General features: G+C 48.4%; 2 protein-coding genes across 6 annotated transcripts in view; one reads left to right on the top strand and one right to left on the bottom strand.

Moving 5' to 3' along the window:
• The window catches only part of ARHGAP10 (Rho GTPase activating protein 10), a 358,134-nt gene extending 346,333 nt beyond the window's left edge, over positions 1-11,801 (top strand). For both annotated transcript variants that reach the window (XM_043484882.1, XM_043484888.1), the window contains exons 21-23: positions 4,386-4,538; positions 5,856-5,947; positions 11,110-11,801. In XM_043484882.1, the coding sequence (XP_043340817.1) occupies positions 4,386-4,538; positions 5,856-5,947; positions 11,110-11,198 (334 nt within the window). In that variant the 3' untranslated portion in view covers positions 11,199-11,801. The remainder of the gene's footprint in view (positions 1-4,385; positions 4,539-5,855; positions 5,948-11,109) is intronic.
• A 6,670-nt stretch (positions 11,802-18,471) lies between these two features.
• The window catches only part of NR3C2 (nuclear receptor subfamily 3 group C member 2), a 412,159-nt gene continuing 408,426 nt past the window's right edge, over positions 18,472-22,204 (bottom strand). For all 4 annotated transcript variants that reach the window (XM_043484832.1, XM_043484841.1, XM_043484850.1 and 1 more), the window contains one exon: positions 18,472-21,223. In XM_043484832.1, the coding sequence (XP_043340767.1) occupies positions 21,068-21,223 (156 nt within the window). In that variant the 3' untranslated portion in view covers positions 18,472-21,067. The remainder of the gene's footprint in view (positions 21,224-22,204) is intronic.

The raw sequence follows: 22,204 nt of genomic DNA, 5'->3' as shown, positions 1-22,204 counted from the left end.
AGCATATTTATTATGTTTTATTATTGTAGTATTTTTTATTCTTGGATCAACTATCAGTTTTGATCTTTTACTTGAGGACATTTTTAGCCAGAGTTCTTCTGTGAACCACAGAATACAAGAAATGACCTGAGTATTTTCTCAGTGCTCTCAAGGATGCTGGCATGAAGAACTGTGACATCAGAAATTTGATTCTGCTTTGCAAGCTCCCACACTGGCCTGCCGTGATTCCGAGAATGCTGGCGGAGGACATGGGACTCCTGGTCAGAGTTAAAAGACTGTATTTAACACAGATACAGCCGTCCTCAGAGGGTTCCTTTGAGTCGCATTTCTCACAGGGTGAGGCCTGCGGGCCAGATAACACCTGCCTGTGGAGTGCTACAAGAGAGAATCCAGAGCGCTGGAAAACCAGATCTTTTATGATGGTGGTAAAGCCTGTTCTTTACTCCAGGAGAGGACACAAACTATCTTCCAAGGCGCTATGCTTCATAAACATATCTTTGAAAAGATAACCCAGTCTCTGCTCACTAGAAGTGCATAAACACCAGAGATTCATGTAGAATTGTCTCCCAACATGTACATAGCTAGAGCACTTCTAGATGTGCAGGAGAGGCGTTCATTCATTATGTACATGGGTGCCTTAGGGCTTCCTTCTCTCCTAGAGTGCAGGCTGAGAAGAGCTGCTAGACCTTTGCTATGGGTGCCCTTTCCCAAGTGCTTGAAGTCAAAGTGAAAGTGTTAGTCACTTCAGTCATGTCCAACTCTTTGCCACCCCATGGACTGTAGTCTGCGAGGCTCCTCTGTCCATGGAATTCTCCAGGCAAGAGTACTGGAGTGGGTTGCCATCCCCTTCTCTATGGGATCTTCCCAACCCAGGGATTAAACCTGGTTCTCCTGCATTGCAGGCAGATTCACTACTGTCTGAGCTACCAGGACAGACATCACCCTGTCCCAAATGCCTAGGGTTCCTCTAAAATGTTTAAGTCAAAGAAGAGAAAGAGAATATCAGACCTTCTATCTTAACACATTATCAACTGGAGACATATTAATGCCATAGGTGTTTGTTTCTGCAAAACTCCCCCAGTCCATAATGTATTAAAAGGAATACTTTACTATTTTTTGAGAAAATATAAGTATTCTATTTAAAGACTTAAATACTTAAAAATATTTTTTGATCCTTTTTGCCAAAACAAAACCAAACCCAAATTCTGAAAAGTAGGGAATGGTTTATATAAAAAAAGCTCACGTTTACTATTTCTTGTCTTCCAAAAAAAAAAAAATTATGGGAAGATTGCTTTGGAGACACCTGTGAAGCATCTTCTAGCCTCTGCTGGCTGAGGTGAGAAGTCGTCAGGTCTTCAGTCTCAAGTATATTTATGTAACTGCTTCCTGCCTCGTCCCGGCTCCCAGCAGAAAAGCCAGTGGAAAGTTTCTTGAGACCACTCGCTCTGTTTCCCGAACCTTGTTTGGCCAGTCTCACAGGACTTCATTTCTCCATACGACGATGCTGCCTCCCTACAGTGGAGGCTGTCCCCAGATGTGTGTCTTATGACCTCTTACAAATACTCCAGCCTGCAAAGTTTGTGCCCACGGAGAAGTCCTCCGCTGAGGCTTCTGAGATGTTGTGGAGAAACCCAGGGACTCAAATAAAGAAGGACTTCCCAGGTGGTGCTAGTCATAAAGAATCCACCTGCCAGTGCAGTAGACACTAGAGATGGGGGTTCAATCCCTGGGTTGGGAAGATCCCCTGGAGGAGGAAATGGCAACCCGTGGGGTCGCAAAGAGTCAGACACGACTTAGCTACTGGAACATAGAGCACACACATAAAGAAGTTTAGGTCTCAGTGGGAAGTCTGGAAGGCTCTTTTTATGAACCATTGAGTGCGGGATTGCCAGCACATCTCTGTGTTGAAAGACAGTAGAAAAATCACAGAGAACAAACCAAGAAGCAAAAAAGTCTCATGTTGAGAGCTTGACTCTGGAAAGGGTGGAAAAGCCAAGCTAGGGATATGCCCTTGCCTTTTGCATCTGCTATTCCAACAATTCTTTCACTTTCTAGAAGGCGTATTTTCCCTTTACAAAAAAACAAAACAGTTTTCTTTAAAAAAAAAAAAAAAGATATGAGGATGAAATAGATAATAGCTCTAAAATTTATGACTTTCACTTTGAAAGAGCCTTATAAATATACACATCGCTACTCTGTCTTCATCTCGTGGCCATCCTCCCTGTCAGCGGATGGATGGCCATCATTTTATCGCTTGACTATTTATGACCAGGAAGAGTTGATGGGGGTGGGGTAGTACACTTCATTCTCCACCACCACCACCCCCGAGCACCTTGAGTAATTGCTGGGAGATAAAATGGCAATTGTTTGGCTAAGTGTGGTCTTAAATTCTCTGTCAGAGCTTCACTCCCGCTGTCCTTTCTTGATTAGTAAGACACCATTAAAGGTTCCTTTTCTGCTAAAGAATGGAGTGACTTTTGCTGTTGGATATACGGACCCCCTTGGGATTTATAGGATGATATATATTTATAGCTTGGTATGAAATAGATTTGATGACTTTCAAATGAATGGTTGGACAGGGGGATTGTAAAGAAGTTGTTCAAAGAATAACTTGTAGTCTTTTGGCTGTGTGGGCTCTTAGTTCCCTGACCAGGGATCAAACCCACGCCCCCTGCATTGGCAGGGTGGAGTCTTAACCACTGGACCGCTGGGGAAGACCCCCAAAGTGTAAAGTTTTTAAAACGTGCATCCCTCCGCCCACTTTTTTTTTCTGATGAAGAGGATAGGAACCTTCTCTGTACTAAAAGCCTATCAAGTCAGTCATGCAATATTTCATGCACTCGATGGATAAAAGCCAGGTACAGTGTTAGAACATCTGGATTGAGTTCCCAGATGTGGCTTGAAGACTTCCCATGCTGAGCACTCTGCCTGGCTTTATGCAATCTACAGAATTATAAACCTGCCATTATCCAGAGGCTAAAGAAATATCTGAAACCATCCCAGAACAACCCATGCTAATCTGCACTCCCGTTTATTGTTGTTCGGGCCTGTAGTGAAGTTCTGTGTCTTAGGCCAGAGGAGATGTAGCTGGTGGGGGGCGGCGGAGGTGGGGGGCTGGCAGCTGGAGCTGAGCTCAGGGAAGGGATAGATTGGAACAGGCAGAGGAGCGGGGGAGACTGGGAGGAGGGGTAATGTCGGGGGACCAGAACCGTGGGCAGAATGGCCAGCTGCTGGGGGCGCTGCTGGAGGACGGATGGGGGAGTGCACCAGTTCTTGGGGGAGGCAGATGGGGTGGACTGGGTCTTACCAGGTTGGCTGATAGAGCTCTCTGAGCGGGAAACATGGGGCTGGGAGCTCGGCTAGGAGACCACAGCAGCAACGCAGGCGTGAGCAGTAAGAATGGAATCGCCTCCTGTTTACGACGAGAGGGTACAGAAAGGAATAGCCTGGGAGCTTCTGCAGAAAAAATGGACAGAACGTGAGGTGTGTTCTCGTCCACAAGAAGAATCAAAGAGAAGGCTCTGGGATGTGAAAGGACAGAAGCTGCTTATGGAAATTGGTTTTAGCCCAAGAGGGTGAAATTGAGGTGAAGAGCATCTGGGTGTAGCTGCGCTGAATACCCATGTGTTGAAAATGTCCTTGAATGAAATGAGCAGCTTTCAGCGCATTACTTTTAAGGCAAGCTTTGTTGACCATAGTCCCAAGGCTCCAGTTTTGAGACCATTGAAGAATAATTTATTTCAGATCCACATATATTTATTGAACTCTCCATGTTTAGAGACCCTTCCATGAATCTGTTTACTTGTCTGTTTACATTAACTTATTTTCAAAATTGGCAAATACTAGGGAATGTTCAGGTTATCAGGGGTTTGCTATTCCTTGGTTTCTCCCTTAAATGCTAGTTTTTTTGTCTACTCTAAAGGAATCTCAATTCCTAGTGGCATTTTGTTATGAGTTTCCACATGTATAAGACCAGGTGAAAGAACTTTAGACATGAAAAGGCCACTGTTGAATTTTTAGAGGTATAGGTCACGGGCTTAACTATAGATTCTTGTGACTTTCCTTCTAAGCAGAAAACACCTATAGTTCACAAGTCCAAGCAATTTGTTTTGTCCATTGGATTCTGGTGTTCTAATTAGTGAATCAACATGATGCTAGGTTGGACAAGACTAGATCTTCTCCATAAACCTGGAGAAGTTCAACAAGACATCTCCAGTTCTGAGGTGTGGCTCTTGGGGCTACCGACCTGGGAGGGTTCTGTCTTTTTGGATCACCTGGAGAGAGAAAGAAGCTCTCATCCTAGCTGTTGAGGAATGGAGTGTCATGTATTTGGTGTTCTATGGCCTTTATACTATTAATTCTGTTCTTCAAACTTCCACCCTTAGCCCAAGCCAGGCGCGATCATCCACAGTCCAGTGGCTTAACCCTCAATCTCCAATCACGCCGAGCTGCAGCCCAGGTGTTACACCTCCTTCACCCAAGCTGTCACCTTTTCCCCTCTCTCTTCCTGCCCCTGTAGTGGACAAGCCACCTGAAAGGTATGTAGTTTTCAGTGTGATGTAGAATTATGGGGGTGGCACGCAGAGGGGCTTGATCAACCTGAGCGGGTTCTTGTGCTCCCCGCATGGAAAAAGCTTCCCGTCTCCTGGACTTTGTGGATATTTATAACCTTATCTTAAAGGTTCAAGAGCAAGTACCTTCTTAGGAGAAATTTGCCTTACGTGAGACCTGCTTGAACCTACCCTTTCTGGTTCTGGTCGTGCATTTATGAAACCATGTTTTTTTGGAAGAACTCCTTATACATAAGTAGAAAGCACACATGCTTTGTTTTCCAGAAGGTAAGTATTGTTCGGTAGCTCAGTCATGTCTGACTCTTTGCAACCCCATGGACTGCAGCATCCCAGGCTTCCCTGTCCTCTACTGTCTCCTGGAGTTTGCTCAAACTCATGTCCATTGAGTCAGTGATGCCATCCAACCTTCTCATCTTCTGTCGTCCCCTTTTTCTCCTGCCTTCAATCTTTCCTACCATCAGGGACTTTTCCAATGGGTCAGCTGTTTGCATCAGGTATAAATGGGGCGCTGGAAACTGTAATTAATACGGCCCTTTGATGGGCCAGTGATGCAGAGGCCAGAGTGCTTTAGCAAAGCCCATCCTTGGGCCAGCAGACTGGCCATCCCCATCAGTGGCTCCCCTCCTGCCGTGAGAGGGGATGTTGCCTTCTGCCCTGGTGTGCAACTGGCTGGCAGCCTGGTTTCCATCCTTCCCCACTGGGTTCTTTTCCCACGAGAACACACAGGATGTTTTGACAAGCGGAGAGAAGTTGAGCCTGATGTGCCTTTTAGGGGCGAGAGTGAGGGGGTCAAATATAGAAGACCCAGCTGAGAACAACAAGCCCTTTCCGGCGGGGGCGTGGAAACAGACCGTGGGTGCAGGACTGTGTCCTCGCTTCGTGGCTGGAGCCACTGACTATCTGTGTGTCTCTACCCATAACTGACTCGCCCCTGTCTCCAGACACTGGTGCTTTTCCTTAATCCATAAACTGAAATGCATTGGAAATAAACATGCCCCGTGGCACTAGTAACACTGAAGGAGAGGAAAGGGCATCCCACTGAGCGCAGAGGAGAATTAGGTGAAGAGGTTCAGGGTGAGCTTCTCAGAGGGGCTCCCTAAAAGGGAGATCTGAATTTGAAACTCGTCAAGTGCTATGGTTTCACGATGTTCACTTTCCCGCTAGTCTCTCTTTTGGAAGGCACTGCTGCGGGGTGTCATAGAGATGAGATTTGGGAAACGCGGGTGGGGGAGAGGTGAGGTTTCTCACGCTGCGGTCTGTGCGTCTCACACGTTCCCTCTTCAGCGTCATCAGTCGGAAGGCCCGGGCGGTGTACCCCTGTGAAGCGGAGCACAGCTCGGAATTGTCCTTCGAGATTGGAGCGATCTTTGAGGATGGTAAGTGTCCTGTGGGAGCTTTGCGGGAGGTCACTTTCTGCCCTCACAGAGGGTCTGCAGCCCAGAGCAGGCAGGCGGTCCCTGGCTGTGGGGTTGTCAGGAGCTTGTTGCTTTGGATGGGGAGGGCCAGCCCACATGGCTCCTGGGAACTGAACACCAGGGCCTGTGCGTGCCCACTTCTGCTTTAATCTTGGTTTTTCTCCAAACTTTTTAACTCTCAAGGGCATTTTTGTCCCGATGTAGAGAAGCTGGTGCAATGTGAAATCAAGAAATGTTTCTAATTTGCACCCTCTGTTTTCCTCCGAGTCCCCAACCCTCTTAAATACTTCGGGTTTGTCAGCCTTGAGTTACAGGCAAGTGCTATCGTCAACCGATTTTGGTTTATCGTTCCCTTACATTCTTAGGCTCAACATGAGTTTGCTCATTGGAATTGTGTCTGAATCTCTCGATGTGGGTATTGACTTTGCATACTGAAACCAGGGTATAGATTTTATTTGTGTGTTTAATAGTCACACGTAAGCATTTTAGGAGCTATGCCTGGTTTCAGATTTCACAAATTCCTCCTGTGGTTCCATGTGTGTCTCTTCCCTCCCCATTGATTTCTTCCTTCCCAGTCCTCCTCATTATGAAAATCATCGGTTGCTATGGAAACAGTGATGTTGTGTGGGGGTGTGGCTGCCCAAAAGAGATCTGGAGAAGCAGCAAGAACCTTTGATGCTTGGAATGGAATGGTTGATTAGCCAGAATGTTTGGAAGAGATGGAGTGTATCAACATAACGCCTGGTGCTATATTGTCAGTGATGTGGCATGTGCCGATGATTGTGTTTTAGAAAGCAAGTTGCCGCATTTAGAGATTTCTATATCTGTGGGATACGTCCTCTGGAGCGCCAGAGACTACCGACAGTGTCAGCAAACAAACAACAGCAGCAAACCCCACATGTGACAGAATTATACTCCGTGGAGAAATTTTGTTCTTAAGAATAGAAGCAAGACCAGTCTCCTGCCACTGTAACATACACGCATACAGTTTGGCCAGGAGACTGTGGTCAGTTAGCTGCCCTGCTCCAGGCCTGTCTCATATTGACACCCATGGAGCAGAAGGGAAAGCTGAGAGCCTTGAAACGTGCCATTTAAGAAATGAAGATGAATTCTTTTATTTATTTATTTATTTTTTGCTGTACCCTCATGTATGGCATCAGAGAAGGCAGTGGCACCCCACTCCAGTCCTCTTGCCTAGAAAATCCCATGGATGGAGGAGCCTGGTAGACTGCAGTCCATGGGGTCACGAAGAGTCGGATATGACTGAGCGACCACTTTCACTTTTCCCTTTCACGAACTGGAGAAGGAAATGGCAGCCCACTCCAGTGTTCTTGCCTGGAGGATCCCAGGGACGGGGGAGCCTGGTGGGCTGCCATCTATGGGGTCGCACAGAGTCAGACATGACTGAAGTGACTTTGCAGCAGCAGCATGTATGGCATGGAGTTTCCCAGGGGCTTGGATAGTAAAGAATCTGCCTGCAATGCAGGAGATGTGGGTTCTATCCCTGGGTTGGAAAGATCCCCTGGAGAAGGAAATGGCGACCCACCCTAGTATTCTTGCTTGGAGAATTCCATGGACAGAGGAGCCTGGCAGGCTACAGTCCATGGGGTCACACAAAGTCAGACACTTGGTGAGTAAAGAACAACATGTGCAGCATGTGGGATCTTAGTTCCTCACCAGGGACTGAACCCACTCCCCCTGCAGGGGAATCTTGGAGTCTTAGCCACTGGACCACTTGTGACGCGGTGTGATTAGATTCACTTAGGAACCCCTGAACACAGCATTGCTCATGTGATATTTACCTTGGTGGAAGATGTATCTATTAGGGTGCCTTTGGCTGCAGGTAACAAAAACGGATAGAACTGGTGAATGCAGTCATGAAAATGGATTCCCTCACACAGGAAGAAGCCTGCAGGCAGGGAGCTCCAGGGCTGGTTAACCAGTCACAAGGGTGTCACCAAAGCCCAGTGTGTGCATCTCAGCCGGGATACAGGGGGCCCTGGCTGCTCCCCCAGTGGGGTGGGAAGGCTGCCCCGGTCCTGGGAATCATGGGCACATTCAGCCATAGCAGGAAGGGTGTGCCTCATCCTTGTGTTCTTTTTGTAAGTATGAGAAAACCTCTCCCAGCCTCCTTCCTGGGTTATCTGTTCTCTTGGCTCAGTAGCCAGAATGAGGTCAGATGCTCACATTGAACCCACTGCTGGCCAGGACTTCAGACCACATACTTGGTCCAGAAACTCCTCCTCTGGGCACAAAGACATAGGAAGGAGGAGTCAGAATTTCAATCAAATCTAGTTCTGCCAGCATGGATGATATTGGGAAAGGTCAGCAGATGCCTGATGCAGGAGAATGAAGCTCTCCACTTCTAAAGTACCTCGGTGGCTTGCAGGAGTCCTTCTAAGAAAAACAGTGTGTGCACAGGTGTGTGTGTGTCTCTTTCTATATATGTGTGTGTGTATACACAGACATATCCGTGTATACATGTACATACATATATGCACACACACATGCATCTCAGTGTGTTTTGGGAACAGGAGAGTGATTGAGAGCAGATAGCTATGGATTGTCAACCCTGCACTTACCTGCCCAAGGTCAGTTGGCTTTTCCACTTTCTGGGCGACCCTGAACAAGTTCCTTAAGTTCTCTCTGCCTCAGATCCTCCATCCTGATCCACAAGGATGTTCTCATGGGTGGCAATGTGTCAGAGCAGCATTTTGGGCTACGATTGCAGTACAGACATCTGAGGAAGCTATTGCTGACCACAGAGCTTCACTTGGTGCCCTGTGGACCCGACTCCAATTTGAGCCAAGGCACAGAGCCCTCAGATTTGGGGCTCTGTGATGCTGGTCTAGATGGCTGGCTGGGGCACCCAGGGAGTACTGGGTGTTCCTCAGGCCTTCCCCCAGGCCAGCTACCCCAGAGATGCCATTGATGTGTTGACACCCTCCCTCTCCACAAGCATACTCGCATATCATTTGATGTGAACTCCATGCCTTGCAGCTCTGGCCCCTTCTTTTGCAGCAGCAAATATACATGGGGACCACGTTCAGAACCCATGCCCCCAGACTGACTGTTTCTTAGGGAGGTTCTTAAAGGTCACAGACAATGGAAGACCCTTTGTCTTTGCTGTTCAGTCACTAAAGCATGTCCCACTCTTTGTGACCTCATGGACTGCAGCATGCTAGGCTCCTCTGTCCTTCACTATCTCCTGGAATTTGCTTAAATTCATGTCCATTGAGTTGGTGATGCTGTCTTAACCATCTCATCCTCTGCCGCCCTCAATCCTTCCCAGCATTGGGGTCTTTTCCAGTGAGTCAGCTTTGTGCATCAGGTAGCTAAAGTCTTGGAGCTTCAACTTCAGTATCAATCCTTCCAATGAATATTCAGGTTTGATTTCCTTTAGGATTGACTGATTTGATCTCCTTGCTGTCCAAGGGAGTCTCAAGAGTCTTTGGCACCACAGTATGAAAACATCAATTCTTCGGTGCTCAGCCTTCTTTACGATCCACCTCTCACATCTGTGCATGACTACTGGAAAAACCATAGCTTTGATTATATGGACTTTCATCGTCAACGTGACGTCTTTGCTTTTTAATACGCTGTCTAGGTTTGTCATAGCTTTCCTTCCAAGGAGCAAGCATCTTTAATTTCATGGCTGCAGTCACTGTCTGCAGTGATTTTGGAGCCCAAGAAAATAAAATCTGTCACTGCTTCTACTTTCTTCCCATCTATTTGCCATGAAGTGTTGAGATGCCTAACGCTTAAGTTGTTATTCTGGGGCAGTGCCTCCCATATCCCATAGCAGGCGCTGTGTGTGTAAGGTCTCAGGGCAGATGATGTTTTCATGAGACACCCCGCGTCCCCCCCAGTACACACATGTACATGCGCGTGCGTGCACGTACACACATACACAAGGCATGTGTAGGGGTTATTTATGAGCTCTCTGACCTGGTCTGAAGCATTGAGAGTGGTCTTGGAGGGCGGGTAGGGTGCCTCAGCAGATATCTGATGGGCGTGAGCGCAGAGAACCAGCCATGTAAAGCTCAGACTGTGGGTTGCTACACAGGAGTGGGTTCTGAACTCCATTTGCTGAGTTGCAGTCAGCATTGAAAAATAGGAAAGAGTGCATTAAAAAAAAAGTGCATTGAACATAGAAGTATTATCCCATGAAGCTTTTGTGTGTTGGGCACACGTGCTGGATTTCAGCTACACAGTAGCCATATTCTGATGGGTTGTGGTCACGGCTGCAGTGCTCGGCCAGTTCCTGACCTGTTCTGCTGGGCCGGGACACACTTGCACTCCTTCTATGCACGTGGCTTCCATGTCTGCTCCTGGTCTGGCCTGAGCTGGGATCTCCCCATGGCTGTGGGGAGACCAGATGCATCCAGACCTGGTGATGAGCGCTTAGACCCTATGCCTGCTGCTGTCCAGCCTGTGGTCATTGTCTTGCGTGTTGTTATGGCTCTTTGTGGGACCTGGAGTCGCCCGACACTGGCCCAGGTGTGGAAGGCCTCCCCCTGCCCTCAGGAACGCCCCACACGGGTGCCAGTCAGATGGGGCACCCAGATGATGCTGGTGAGGCCTGGCGACTGCTGAGAACGGCCGAGGATGACTCCCAGAGGAGCGGGTGTCTGGGGGTCTCTGAAGAGGAAGAATCCCCTGTGCAGAAGTGGGGGGAAAAGGTGTCAGTGGAAAGCACTGCCCATGCAGAGGCCTGGAGGCTCACTTGGGGGCTTCTCTGGGCGATTCCCTGCGGGTGACCTGCTTATGGGCAGAGTCAGGACGGGTGGGGAGGTGGCCAGGCCAGTAGAAGCTGGGGTTTGTTCCTCCGGACAGTGGAGGATCGTGCTGTGATCAGCTGGATGTTCTGGAAGGTTCACTGAGCTCCCTGGTGCACTGTGGTGTAGGAGGAGCCTGACCGGATGCTGAGGATGGGTTAGGAGGCTTCCGTAGGGAGGAGAAATAGAGGCTGGGGTGACCGGGGGCAGAGGGAGCCCCTATAAATAACTCTCGTGCAGACTTGTAACCAGACGAGCTGGGGGAGATGCACAGCGGGGCAGGGATTTCACAGGTGGCAAGTAGCTGGGGCATTCTGATAACAAGGGATGTTTCTTCCTTTCCAGTGCAAACCTCGAGGGAGCCTGGCTGGCTGGAGGGGACTTTGAATGGCAAGAGGGGGCTGATTCCACAGAATTACGTCAAGCTGCTGTAGCGCCCAGCCCGCAGACCCTGGCCCCAGAGCAGCTGGGAGCGGCGAGCCCCGTCCACCTCCCAGGCGGGACCATGGCCACCTGGACACTCCAGGGCGGGCAGCGGGGGCAGACGGCTTGAGCCGGGGGGAGAACGGTGTTGCACGGTGCGGATCCGAGCCGCTGGAGAAGGCTGTGCAGATGTACAGGAGAGACTCTGTGTCTGGCACGCCTGGGGACTTGTGGTTTTAAATTATCTGGTCTCTAGAGCGAGGGGGAGGGCGACCTTCTGCTGGCCCACCTGCCCCACTGGCGGCCACGTCCCGGGACACCTCCCCTCACACCTAAGGGCACTGTGCTGCCAGATGTGCCCCTAAGGTGGGCGTCATTGACGGGTTGCAGCGGGCAGGTGCAGGCTGCGTTGGTCTCTGTATCGAGGCCAGCAGACCGAGGCTCCTGCCTGGATGGACGGCCACCCGCCCTGGAGACCCCACGCTCGCTGACTTAGGGCACCTGCGGACTCACAACCAGCTTCTCCCCCGTGCTGCTCACTGGTGTGCTGTTTCCCCGGCACCCCCTTTCCAACCCGAGTTTTCTGTACATGGAATAAAATATAATTTACTATGGGATTCGTGTCCTCACGTGGGGAAGAGGTGGTGGAACTCACTCGCTCTGTAACTTCTCCTGGTGTGGCTGGTGGGCGGGCTTGCACTCTCCCCCGGGGTTGGCCCACTTGTGCTCACAGGTAGGATGGATTAACCGGGAGCCTGGCTGCTTTGGAACGGGGTGTGTTTCTGGGGACAGGGGTCCCCTCTCTGACAGGTAAGATCCTGGCGGGTCCCCTCCAGCTACCTCAGAGGGCCTTGGGGGAGCCCAGCCAGGATGGAGCTGGGGTGCTTTCCCCAGAGCTTTGTGTGTGAGGGCAGCCTCCTGATGAGCTGCTGCGTACAGCCCTGTATCACGACCCCCGCCCCCAAATCCCATTGCCTCTGTTTTCCAGACTGCAGTGCCCATTTCTCCATCTGGATTAAGCTGGGCTATAGGGCGGTCTGGGCTCTGTGGACCCAGAACCTGCTCTTGGAAGAACTTCTGCCACATCCCCGCACACAGGGTGCGCCAAGTGATGCTTCTGCTTCTCAGCCTGACTTGCAGGCGCAGCCTGAACCAACCTCTCCGGGAAGAGGGGACCGCTCTGCCCCTCACCTGGAGCTCCTGGAGCGTGCAGCTCATTTGTAGGGTCAGCACTGTGGAGCCAGCCCTGCTCCAGGGGCTGCTCGCGGGGCCCGGCACCTCTCTTTCCACAGAGGCTTCCTGGCCTGTCCCAGTCCTCCCCTCAGATTGTCCCTGGAAGGATGTGTCTGTCACCTCTTCCCCAGGTGAGCTGACCCCGGCGTGCTGGTTATCAGCTTGGAGCTCGCCTCCCCTGGACCATGGAAGGTGTCAAGTGTGGGGTCAGGTGAGTGTAGAGAGACAGGCCCATCGAGAAGTATCCACTTTCTGACTAAAGTGTTAGTCGCTCAATCATGTCCGACTCTTGGCAACCTCACGGACTGTAGCCCACCAGGCTCTTCTGTCCGTGGGGTCGTCCAGGAAGAAATACTGGAGTGTGTTGCCATTAGTGAAATATAATTGAAAATGCTGAACTGTGGGCCCAGTGGAGAGTATTGGGGCTGCCAGGGGGCCCAGGGCCCCAGACAAAGGCTGGGCCTGGGGCTGCGGGCCAGGCTGGCAAGAGGGTGGGGATGGCACCTGTTTGGAGTTCCGCCTCCCTGCTCCTGCCTGCTGCTTAGATGTAGAGGAGAGAAGCTTGGCCTGGAGCAAACATCCCCATTTCTGTGGGAAAGCGCAAGCTTGTGGGCAGTCAGGGCGAGTGGACTCAGATTAGCACTGCAGCGATTTCCTAACCGTGTTCTTCATCGGAGTCCATCCACGGGGCAGTCAACAGAAGACCTATCGAGTTGAGACTGATGCCTTTGCTCACTGCTGTTGCCCCCAAGCTGTCGTTAGCTCCCAAAGTACATTTATCACCACTCCCTCGGTCATGGAAATTGCTCTAAGGGCTGGCTGCCCGTGTGGGCTTTCCAGATGGCACTAGTGGTAAAGAAACTGAGCCCTGGGTTTGATCCCCGGGTCGGGAAGATCCCCTGGAGGAGGGCCTGGCAACCCCAGTATTCTTGCCTGGAGAAGCCCCAGGGACAGAGGAGCCTGGTGGGCTACAGTCCGCAGAGTCACAGAGAGTCAGACACGACTGAAGTGGCTTAGCACACACACTGGCTACCTGTGTGGTTTAGGGCAAATTAAATTGACTCTGAACTGTTCCTGCCTCCTGAAAAGCCAAGGATACTGAGAGATTTGGGGCGGAAGTGATAGCATATGCTCAGTTAGCGGGCAATGCTAGTGCCTGTACTGATGTGAGAGTCAGCTGCTCTGGTCCCCGCTGCCATGGGCCACCATCTGATGTTACTGATGTGAGAGTCTCCTGCATCTTTGTTGTCGGGGCACCTGTGTTCTGTAGGATGACAGTGCAACAGTAGGGAAGCCTCAGGATAGGGCTGGCTGCAAGGGCTCCCCCAGCCCTGCAGACTCCTCTGTGCTGGTTCCAGGAAGAACAGGGTTACGCCAAAGGGGAGTGGAGTGTAGGGGTGTCTTCCTCTGGGAGTAGGTGGTACCAGGTGGCCCCCAGCCGGGGAGCTTTCCTGGGCCTGGCCCAGAGTGCGCTTAATAACGGGACTGGGAGGAGTTCTCTTCTACCAGCAGATCTTCATTTCCCCAGGAGACACAGGAGAGTGGTGGTGGGTGTTTCTGTTTCTGTCGTGTGGGTATAGTTCCCTGAGCACCTACGGAAGGCTGGCTGAGCAGCGGCCCTGCCTCCACCAGCTGGCATCCTGTGTTCATTCAGAAGCATGACTGGGGGGCGGGAGGGCTTTGAGCAAAAGAGGGCACTCAGATTGTTTCCCTGCAGTGGGGCTTGCATTCTATGAGGTCCCTAAAAGGCTGGCCCTGAGGGTCTCTGCACCCAGAAAGGACATGCCAGATGAGAGCAAAGCCAGATGGCCTTGGGGGGGGGGGGAGGGGGGGCAGTTATAACTGCTCTTTCTTTGTAGCAATAGAAGCATCTATAGTTGGGAGTACTGGGTGGCGGAGGCGGGGAGGCCACTGATTGTGCTGGTGGTGGACATTCAACCCATACGTTCTTTACTGGGACTGACTCAGCCAGGAGAAGTTATCTTAGTGAAGGCTGTCAGGAGCAGAGAGCTTTGTTCAAGTGTAGTAAGCTGGTCACACTCTTTCTCCTTTAGTGTCTTGCTTCTGGGGGCTGGTAGTGGGTAAGGGTTGTTAGGAGTTGAATTGTGTACCCCCTTCCAAAATTCATATGCTAAAGTCCTAACCCCGGTACCTGAATGTGACCTCATTTGACAATAGGATCATGGCAGATGTCATCAATTCAGATGAGGTGGGTGGGGTTGGACTGGTGTCCTTAGAGCAAGGGGCAATTTGGACACTGAGACAAGCGTAGGGAGGGTGGTGTGAAGACACACAGGGAGACAGTGGCCACGTGCAAGCCACGGAGAGAGGCCGGATCCTCCCTTAGAGGGACCCAACCCTGATGACCTCTTGATTTCAGACTTCCAGCTCCCAGATGGGGAGGCAAGACATTTCTGTTGATTTTAAGCCCCCCAGTTCGTGGTACCTTGTGACATTTCTAGGAAACAAATATGGTGGCTCAAAGTGCATGTTTTGAGTTAAAAAAATATACATATATACCTATTTTGAAATTCTGTTTTCCCTAGTTTGTACCTTGCTGATCTTGAATGTGTTCCTTTGACCTCTTATGTGTCAGCTTCCAGCCATGAAATGGAGAGACTGTGGAAGACTGTGACAAATGATGATGTGACATGTCTGAAGGGCACCCAGCAAGAAACAGGGTTCAGTAAATGGGGAAGATGGGAGAAGGCAGCCACAGGGTGCCTGGGGGCTGGTCTCTGCCCCCTTCTCATCTCATAGCCACGCCCTGCCTGCTTCCCTCTAGCCTACGTGCTCCAAGGCCATGCCTTGCTCTCTCCCTCTGCCCTACATTGTCCAGCCTTCTCCTTCTTCCCAAGGGCATTCCGTGCTCTTTATTTTTTAAATAATTTATTTGGCTTAGTTGAGGCTGTTATTAGTTGTGGTGTGTAGGCTTAGTTGCCCCAAGGTATGTGGGATATTAGTTCCCCGACCAGGAATCAAACCCATGTTCCCAGCATTGGAAGGCTGATTTGCAACCACTGGACTACCAGGGAAGTCCCACCATTCCCTTTCCCACTGGGCCCCTTATCACCTGCTCACTGGTTGTCCCCTCAAGACACTCACCAGGCTGGAAGGCTCCTTCCTCAGCCAGATGTTCTACGTGACTCTGAAGCCACCCGACTTTCTTCCCTCCCTCCTGTGGGAGGAAGTTATTCCAGGAGCGTGTCCTCAAACAGCTTTCTGGCTTGAGCTCTGAGAACGTCTTCTCCAATGCTTGTCAGCACTCTTTTTCCTTGACTGGCCTGAGTGGTAATTTATTGCTAACCCGTCTGGGTAAGCTGGCACATTCTCCTGATGCTTTCATGTCTGGCTAAAAGTATCTCAATCTGTTGGGTAGAATACCTTGGAAAATTCTTTCCTATCAGAAGATCAACTTGATTGGAAAGAAGAGTTCTAATTTTTGCCCACCAGGAGACTTGCACTTTAGACTTCGGCAGTAAATGCATGGGATTGATTGAGGCTGCTCAGTACCATGTGTTATAGTTTCTGGATTTTTCCTTCCTTCTATGGTTTAACAGCTGCAGGTGGAGCAGCTCGGAGTGTGGGCAGAACACGATCTGACTCAACTCAAGCAAGTTTTCACCACAACCCTCTCTGGATCAGGCTGGACCAGGGCACGAAGATCCAAAGAAATGGGTTTTTCAGGCCATGGAAAACTTGAAAATCACTGTCTTGGCAACATAAATTCTATGAAAAAATACCTAAATTGTGCATGGTACATTGGTTGAATTTACCCAAATTTCACCCCTCACTAGATGCATGCCCTTATGGGTAACCCTCCCATGCCAACTATGGGATTGACTTTGTAACTTGCTTTGGCCAATGAAACAGAGGCAAACTTGATGCAATTAGAAGCTTGAAAAGTGCTATACACTTCCACTGTCTGAGAGCCTTGCTTATACCATGAAAATATGCCCCGACTAGCCTGCTAGAGGAAAGGCCACATGGAGCAAAACTAGCTCAGACCAGTTGGCTACATGACCAGCCCAAGCCCAGCCTGGCTCAGACCAGCAGGACTTCCCCTGCTAGCTAACTTAGGAGAATAACAAATGATGGTTGCTTTAAACCACTCAGTGTTGGGGTGGTTTGTAGAAAACTGCTACTCTGCTCCTTCATTCACATTGCTTTGGATTCAGGTTTGGTCTGAGAGTCCCTTGGAGCAAGAGATCAAACCAGTCATTCCTAAAGGAAATCAGTCCTGAATGTTCATTGGAAGGACTGATGCTGAAGCTGAAGCTCCAATACTTTGGCCACCTGATGCGAAGAGGCAACTCACTGGAAAAGATCCTAATGCTGGGAACCATTGAGGGCAAGACGAGAAGTGGGTGACAGAGGATGAGATGGTTGGATGGCATCACTAACTCAATGGACATGAGTTTGAGCAAACTTCGGAAGGTAGTGAAGGACAGGGAAACCTGGAATGCTACAGTCCATGGGGTTGCAATGAGTCGGACACGACTTAGCAACTGACAACAGGTTTGGTCTGTGATGAATGTTAAAATCCTATTTTACTCTTCTCTTATCCAACATTGTTTGGGAAGCCACTGCTTTATTTCCAAGAAAACTGGGGCAACAGCAATTGGATGATTTGAAATGAAGGTGCTGGAGATACTTGTAATCAAGTCATTTTAGTCTGTGGACATTTGCAGTTTGTCCAAAAGTATGTGGAGCTTCCCGGGAGAAGGAAATGGCACCCCACTCCAGTATTCTTGCCTGGAAAATCCCGTGGATGGGGGAGCCTGGCGGGCTGCAGTCCATGGGGTCGCACAGAGTCCAGACATGACTGAGAGACTAACACACATGTGGAGCTGACTTTAAGGGAACAGTGTTTTCTATTTGCTTGAGGGACATTCATAACAAACTCCTAACTACATATGCATCACTATGCATAGTTTTTACTGCTTTGGCCTACAGTGGCTGGCTGGCTCGCTTAGCGGCAGAAACGTAGTTCTTAGCTAATGATTTCCTAAATGCAGGTGGATTCTTTGGGTCTGAGAGCACTTTAAGACCTTCCTAGAAATACAGGAAGGTTTCTGGCTCATTGACCCAGGAACAAGCCTGCTCTATGAAGAAAGAGCACTCACTTTAAGCAAGGGTGCATATCCAAGGGGCCCCATATCTAGCCACACAGACTCACAGACCATGATGGCTTTTGTTTGAAGTTAGAGGCTCTCTGTGAGAAACCCTGTTCCCTCATAGGTCAGACTGCATACATTCTAAGATATAAAATTACCTTTGTTTTCAATAAATTTTTGCAAACGAATCTGCGCACAAAGCTCAGAAGTTTTCCCCGTGCTGTGTTTCATGGCTAATGCTGTGTTTCAGAGAGAGATCAGTCGTATTAAAGCAACGTTGTGTTTAACCCGCAGTCTTCCAGTTTGACTGATCATCACTTAAATGACACATTAAAAATGTACATGAATTTCTCTTGTGGGAAATACATGTTTTCTAGTTTTCAGATGAGCTGATGATTCCTGACTCTTTTGTAGTCTGTATTGCTGGGTGAGGTCCAAAAGAGCAGCCTGTAAGGAATGTGAGGAGCATGATAACTGATGGCGAAGGGAGTCTCTTGAGAGCCCAAGAGGATCTGGGGTGAGACTAAGACTCCAGCGTATGCAGGGAGGACCTGGGAATGAGATGGGGCATCTGGTCTACTCAGGTGAGTCTCCAAGTCTGTAAAGTAGACAAGCTTCCATGTGGTTGTGAAGATAAATGAGGCCATGTACGTATCGAATTTAGTGGCTACATCAGCAGTAATTATTGTTATAAAATTGTCACAGGGTGTATTTCAGTGAACCAAATATTAGCACTAAGAAACAAAACATTTAACCAGTCCCCCAAAAGAGTAATTAATATGTGGATAACGCAGGACTTCCTAACATGGGTGGGGCATGAGCTGGGTGATTCCATCTTGGATGTAGGCAGAGGGGCATACGATCCAGATTTAAAAGGCCACAAAATCCACGTGTTCCTATAGACGTTCAAATGAACTGTTTCCAAAACAACAGGTGATTAAAGTAAAGGATTTATTGTAATCTGCTTACAGTCCTTTGCAAAGACAGACATATGTTTTTGCATAAAGATATAAATTGCTTCATTTTAAACTAATTTAGTGTGTTTTTTTTAATTATATGAAGAAGTTTTGGTGAATTATGAATTGTACCAAACCAAGATTTTAAAGAGCAATATGGTACAAAAAGAAGAGCAGACAGACAATTTGGACTGGGACAGGCATTCAACAGTGGATTTAGAATATGGCTTTGCTGTTTACTCAAGCAAAGTTACCCAGAGACACACAAAGAGTGAGTAACTTTGTTAATACAAAAAGCTGATGCAGACTGTCTCCATCCCAAACCCGGTTACGTCGAAATTCTGATTTCATAAAAAGTCAGTCTGAGCTAAAAGCTGCTCTTATGAAGCCATTTCTTTCCCAGAAACCCCCAGTCTGCATGCGGTGTATTTATCACCTTCCAAGTGTGGCTTTCATATTGCTGTGCATGTAAGTTGACTGTATTGAAAGATCTGCCTATAAATTAAATTCCTGAAATTGCAAATTATGTAAGAAAAAACTCCTCTGTCTGAGTGCAGCTTTCACAGGTTTCCCCTTGCATAAGGCAGGTGTCTTCTGAGAGACAGGGTAATGTTGCCTGCATGGTGAACCCTGGAGAAAAGGGTTGATCCCAGCGCTGCCATCTCCCGGCCTTGGGGTTCCCCAGCTCTAGCTTTTAGGTTTTGGAAAAGAATAAGATTTCACTGAGTACCTGATGATTATCATCACTTTTCCAAGATTAATTTGGCCTCTACTCAAAGTAGTTTATTTAGTGCAATCATATTAAGTTTCCCCAAAGATATATATATATATATATGTTTGTGATTTGGGGCAAGAGAAAAAGCCATAAATTGCATCAGTGCCAAACAGATTAGTGAATTAAAAATTTTAGTGCCACTGTCTTGCTTTTATGATCTGTAGTGTTTTTTTTTTTTCCAAAACTGTTTACATATAAAATTTTATTTTTAAAACCTACCTTTTAAAAATCTAAAAACCCTCTAATTGTCCTGCGGTCTCCACGCTGCTCTGACTGAGCTGTGCCCAGGGGCATCTTCCAAGGGCCCCCTGCCATGACCTACGTCTTCCTGTGACCAGTTCCAGGACTGCAACACCCCCTTCCGGGACTGGAAGTGAACATTTCACCTTTTGCAGACATAGAGAGTGCATGGAATTTTTCCCCGCCCCCCCTGAAAGGAGGAAATTCAATTTCTAAAATGGGATGAGGATGCTCACTCTGAGCCACAGCCTTTCCAGTCTCTCTCCTAAAGCGGATTCCGCTTCTTGAGGGGAAAGAGGCAGCTTTCCTAAAGCTGCAGCACTCCTGGGACATCCTCTTACAGGGGTGTCGTTGAAGGACGCCTTCAAGGAGCTGCAGACACCACCACGCTGCGCCGTCCCCACTGGAAGGAGGATGGAGCCGAAGCCGGAAAATGCACTCAAGTCCCACGAACACCCCAAGCGGGAGACCAAGGACGAAACGAAAGTACAGAAGTAGAAAGGCTTAGAGACAACCGAAGAGGTTTAAGTGTGGTTATTTACAACAGAGACTGTAAAATGGTAAATTAGATATGAAGCTAAAAAAGGCACAGCTTTCCCTTTCTTAAATACACTGTAAACGGTTCATGATGCATGCAGAACATTTCACTTTACAAAAAAAAATTTTTTTTTACCTTGTTGGTTTAGACAAAGATAGTACTTAAATAGTCTCCAGCAAAATAGAATTCTTTCAAAAATACTTTCCCATTCATCCTATTAACCATTAAAGTTTTTTTTTTTTGTATGTGTCTCATTTACAAAAGTTCCTTATACCTTATTTTAGGTCCTTCACAATTTATACATACAATAATGTACAGCACAGCAAAAGACTGCAAAAATTATCTGTAAAGCCAACACAATAGATACTAGAAATTGAAACCAAGGCATTTTTCTGAACATCTTATCCATTCTAATTAAATAATAAGTGGAGAGGGTGTGGATACCAGTGATGCAGAAAGACGTGGGTGAAGACGCACCCCTGTGGGAGCTGCCAGTCCACTCCACGTGCTCCGTTATTACACAACAGGAATCTGTATATATTTTTTCTTTTTTTGTTTTTTTTTAAATAACAAAAGAATATTAATGCCCCATATTGACTATACGTTTTTTATGTGCAAACCAAGGGTGAGCTTGAAAAAGTTCGTTAGTCCTTGAACCCTTTTAACACAAGCGAACGATCCCAGAAACTACATGGCATAGTTAAAACTTCCATCTGTTAAAATATCAAAATCAAAGTTATTGACTAGATATGGCTTTTCATCCAGAGGAACAGGAACATGTTTCTAAGCGCTGGGGGTTGGAGAAGGAAGAACCTTCCAGACTGTGCAGGTCTCGCCAAAGCCATGTCACCCTGCCTGCCCACCTCCCAACCCTTGACATGATTTTCAACTTGAGAAACTGCTGAACAAGTGGGAATAAACCATCATGTGTGTCAAAAATAGGATTTTTCTTGGGTCCTTCATGGGTGTGGAACAACACGGGGAAACTTAAGGCAAAGTTCTTCTTGTGAGACGTCTCCCGTCACTTCCTGTGAAAGTAAAGGGTCTTGGCATTCCCGGACTCCACCTTTGGCAGCTGGTCACTGATGATCTCCACCAGCATCGCTGGGAACTCCACTTTCAGGGCCTGGGACTCCCGGAAGGTATAGAAGCAAAATTCCAACAAGTCGCTCACCAGCTGCAACAGACAGACAGAGGGCCGTGACGTTGAAGCCTGATTCCCACCCTGGCCTGCAGCCAGAGCAACGTTCATAAACGTAACCGTGTCTGCGAAGCCGCCTAACCCACGTGGCTAAGTCATCCATCTTGTGGGAAGAAGGAGGATGTATCTGCTGCATGGAATATGCCTTTTGTGCAAAACAGATTCCAGTGGAGTTGTGTCATGGTTGAATCTTAAACTTTGTCAGTGGCTCGGGGCTGGTAACAGAATCCAGAGTGGCAGCAAACATTGCTGACTCTCATTTGTAAGTGTGGAGTTGGGTGGGGCAGGTATTAATACCCGTGTGTAGCTCTGGAGGGCCGAGAGGAGATATTCCTCATCCAAGGTAAGGAGCAGCGGCTGCACTTTGCTGGAGCAGCAAAGAAGAGATGCCCCACGTCCAAGGTAAGAGAAACCCAAGTATGATGGTCAGTGCTGCAAGAGGGCATCAAGGGGCAGGCACATTGAAACCATAATCACAGAAAACTAGCCAATCTGATCACAGGACCACAGTCTTGTCTAACTCAAGAAACCAAGCCATGCCGTGTGAGGCCACCCAAGATGGATGGGTCATAGTGGAGAGGTCTGACAGAATGTGGTCCACTGGAGAAGGGAATGGCAAACCACTTCAGTGTTCTTGCCTTGAGAACCCCATGAACAGTATGAAAAGGCAAAAATGATAGGACACTGAAAGAGGAACTCCCCAGGTCGGTAGGTGCCCAATATGGTACTGGAGATAGTGGAGAAATAAATCCAGAAAGAATGAAGGGATGGAGCCAAAGCAAAAACAATACCTAATTGTGGATGTGACTGGTGATAGAAGCAAGGTCTGATGCTGTAAAGAGCAATATTGCATAGGAACTTGGAATGTTAGGTCCATGAATCAAGGCAAATTGAAAGTGGTCAAACTGGAGATGGCAAGAGTAAATGTCAACATTCTAGGACAGTGAACTAAAATGG

Source organism: Cervus canadensis, chromosome 1, assembly GCF_019320065.1.
Source record: "Cervus canadensis isolate Bull #8, Minnesota chromosome 1, ASM1932006v1, whole genome shotgun sequence".
NCBI classification, from domain to species: domain Eukaryota; kingdom Metazoa; phylum Chordata; class Mammalia; order Artiodactyla; family Cervidae; genus Cervus; species Cervus canadensis.
The sequence above is the reverse complement of the archived record's forward strand: the minus strand, read 5'-3'. Positions and strand labels throughout refer to the sequence as shown.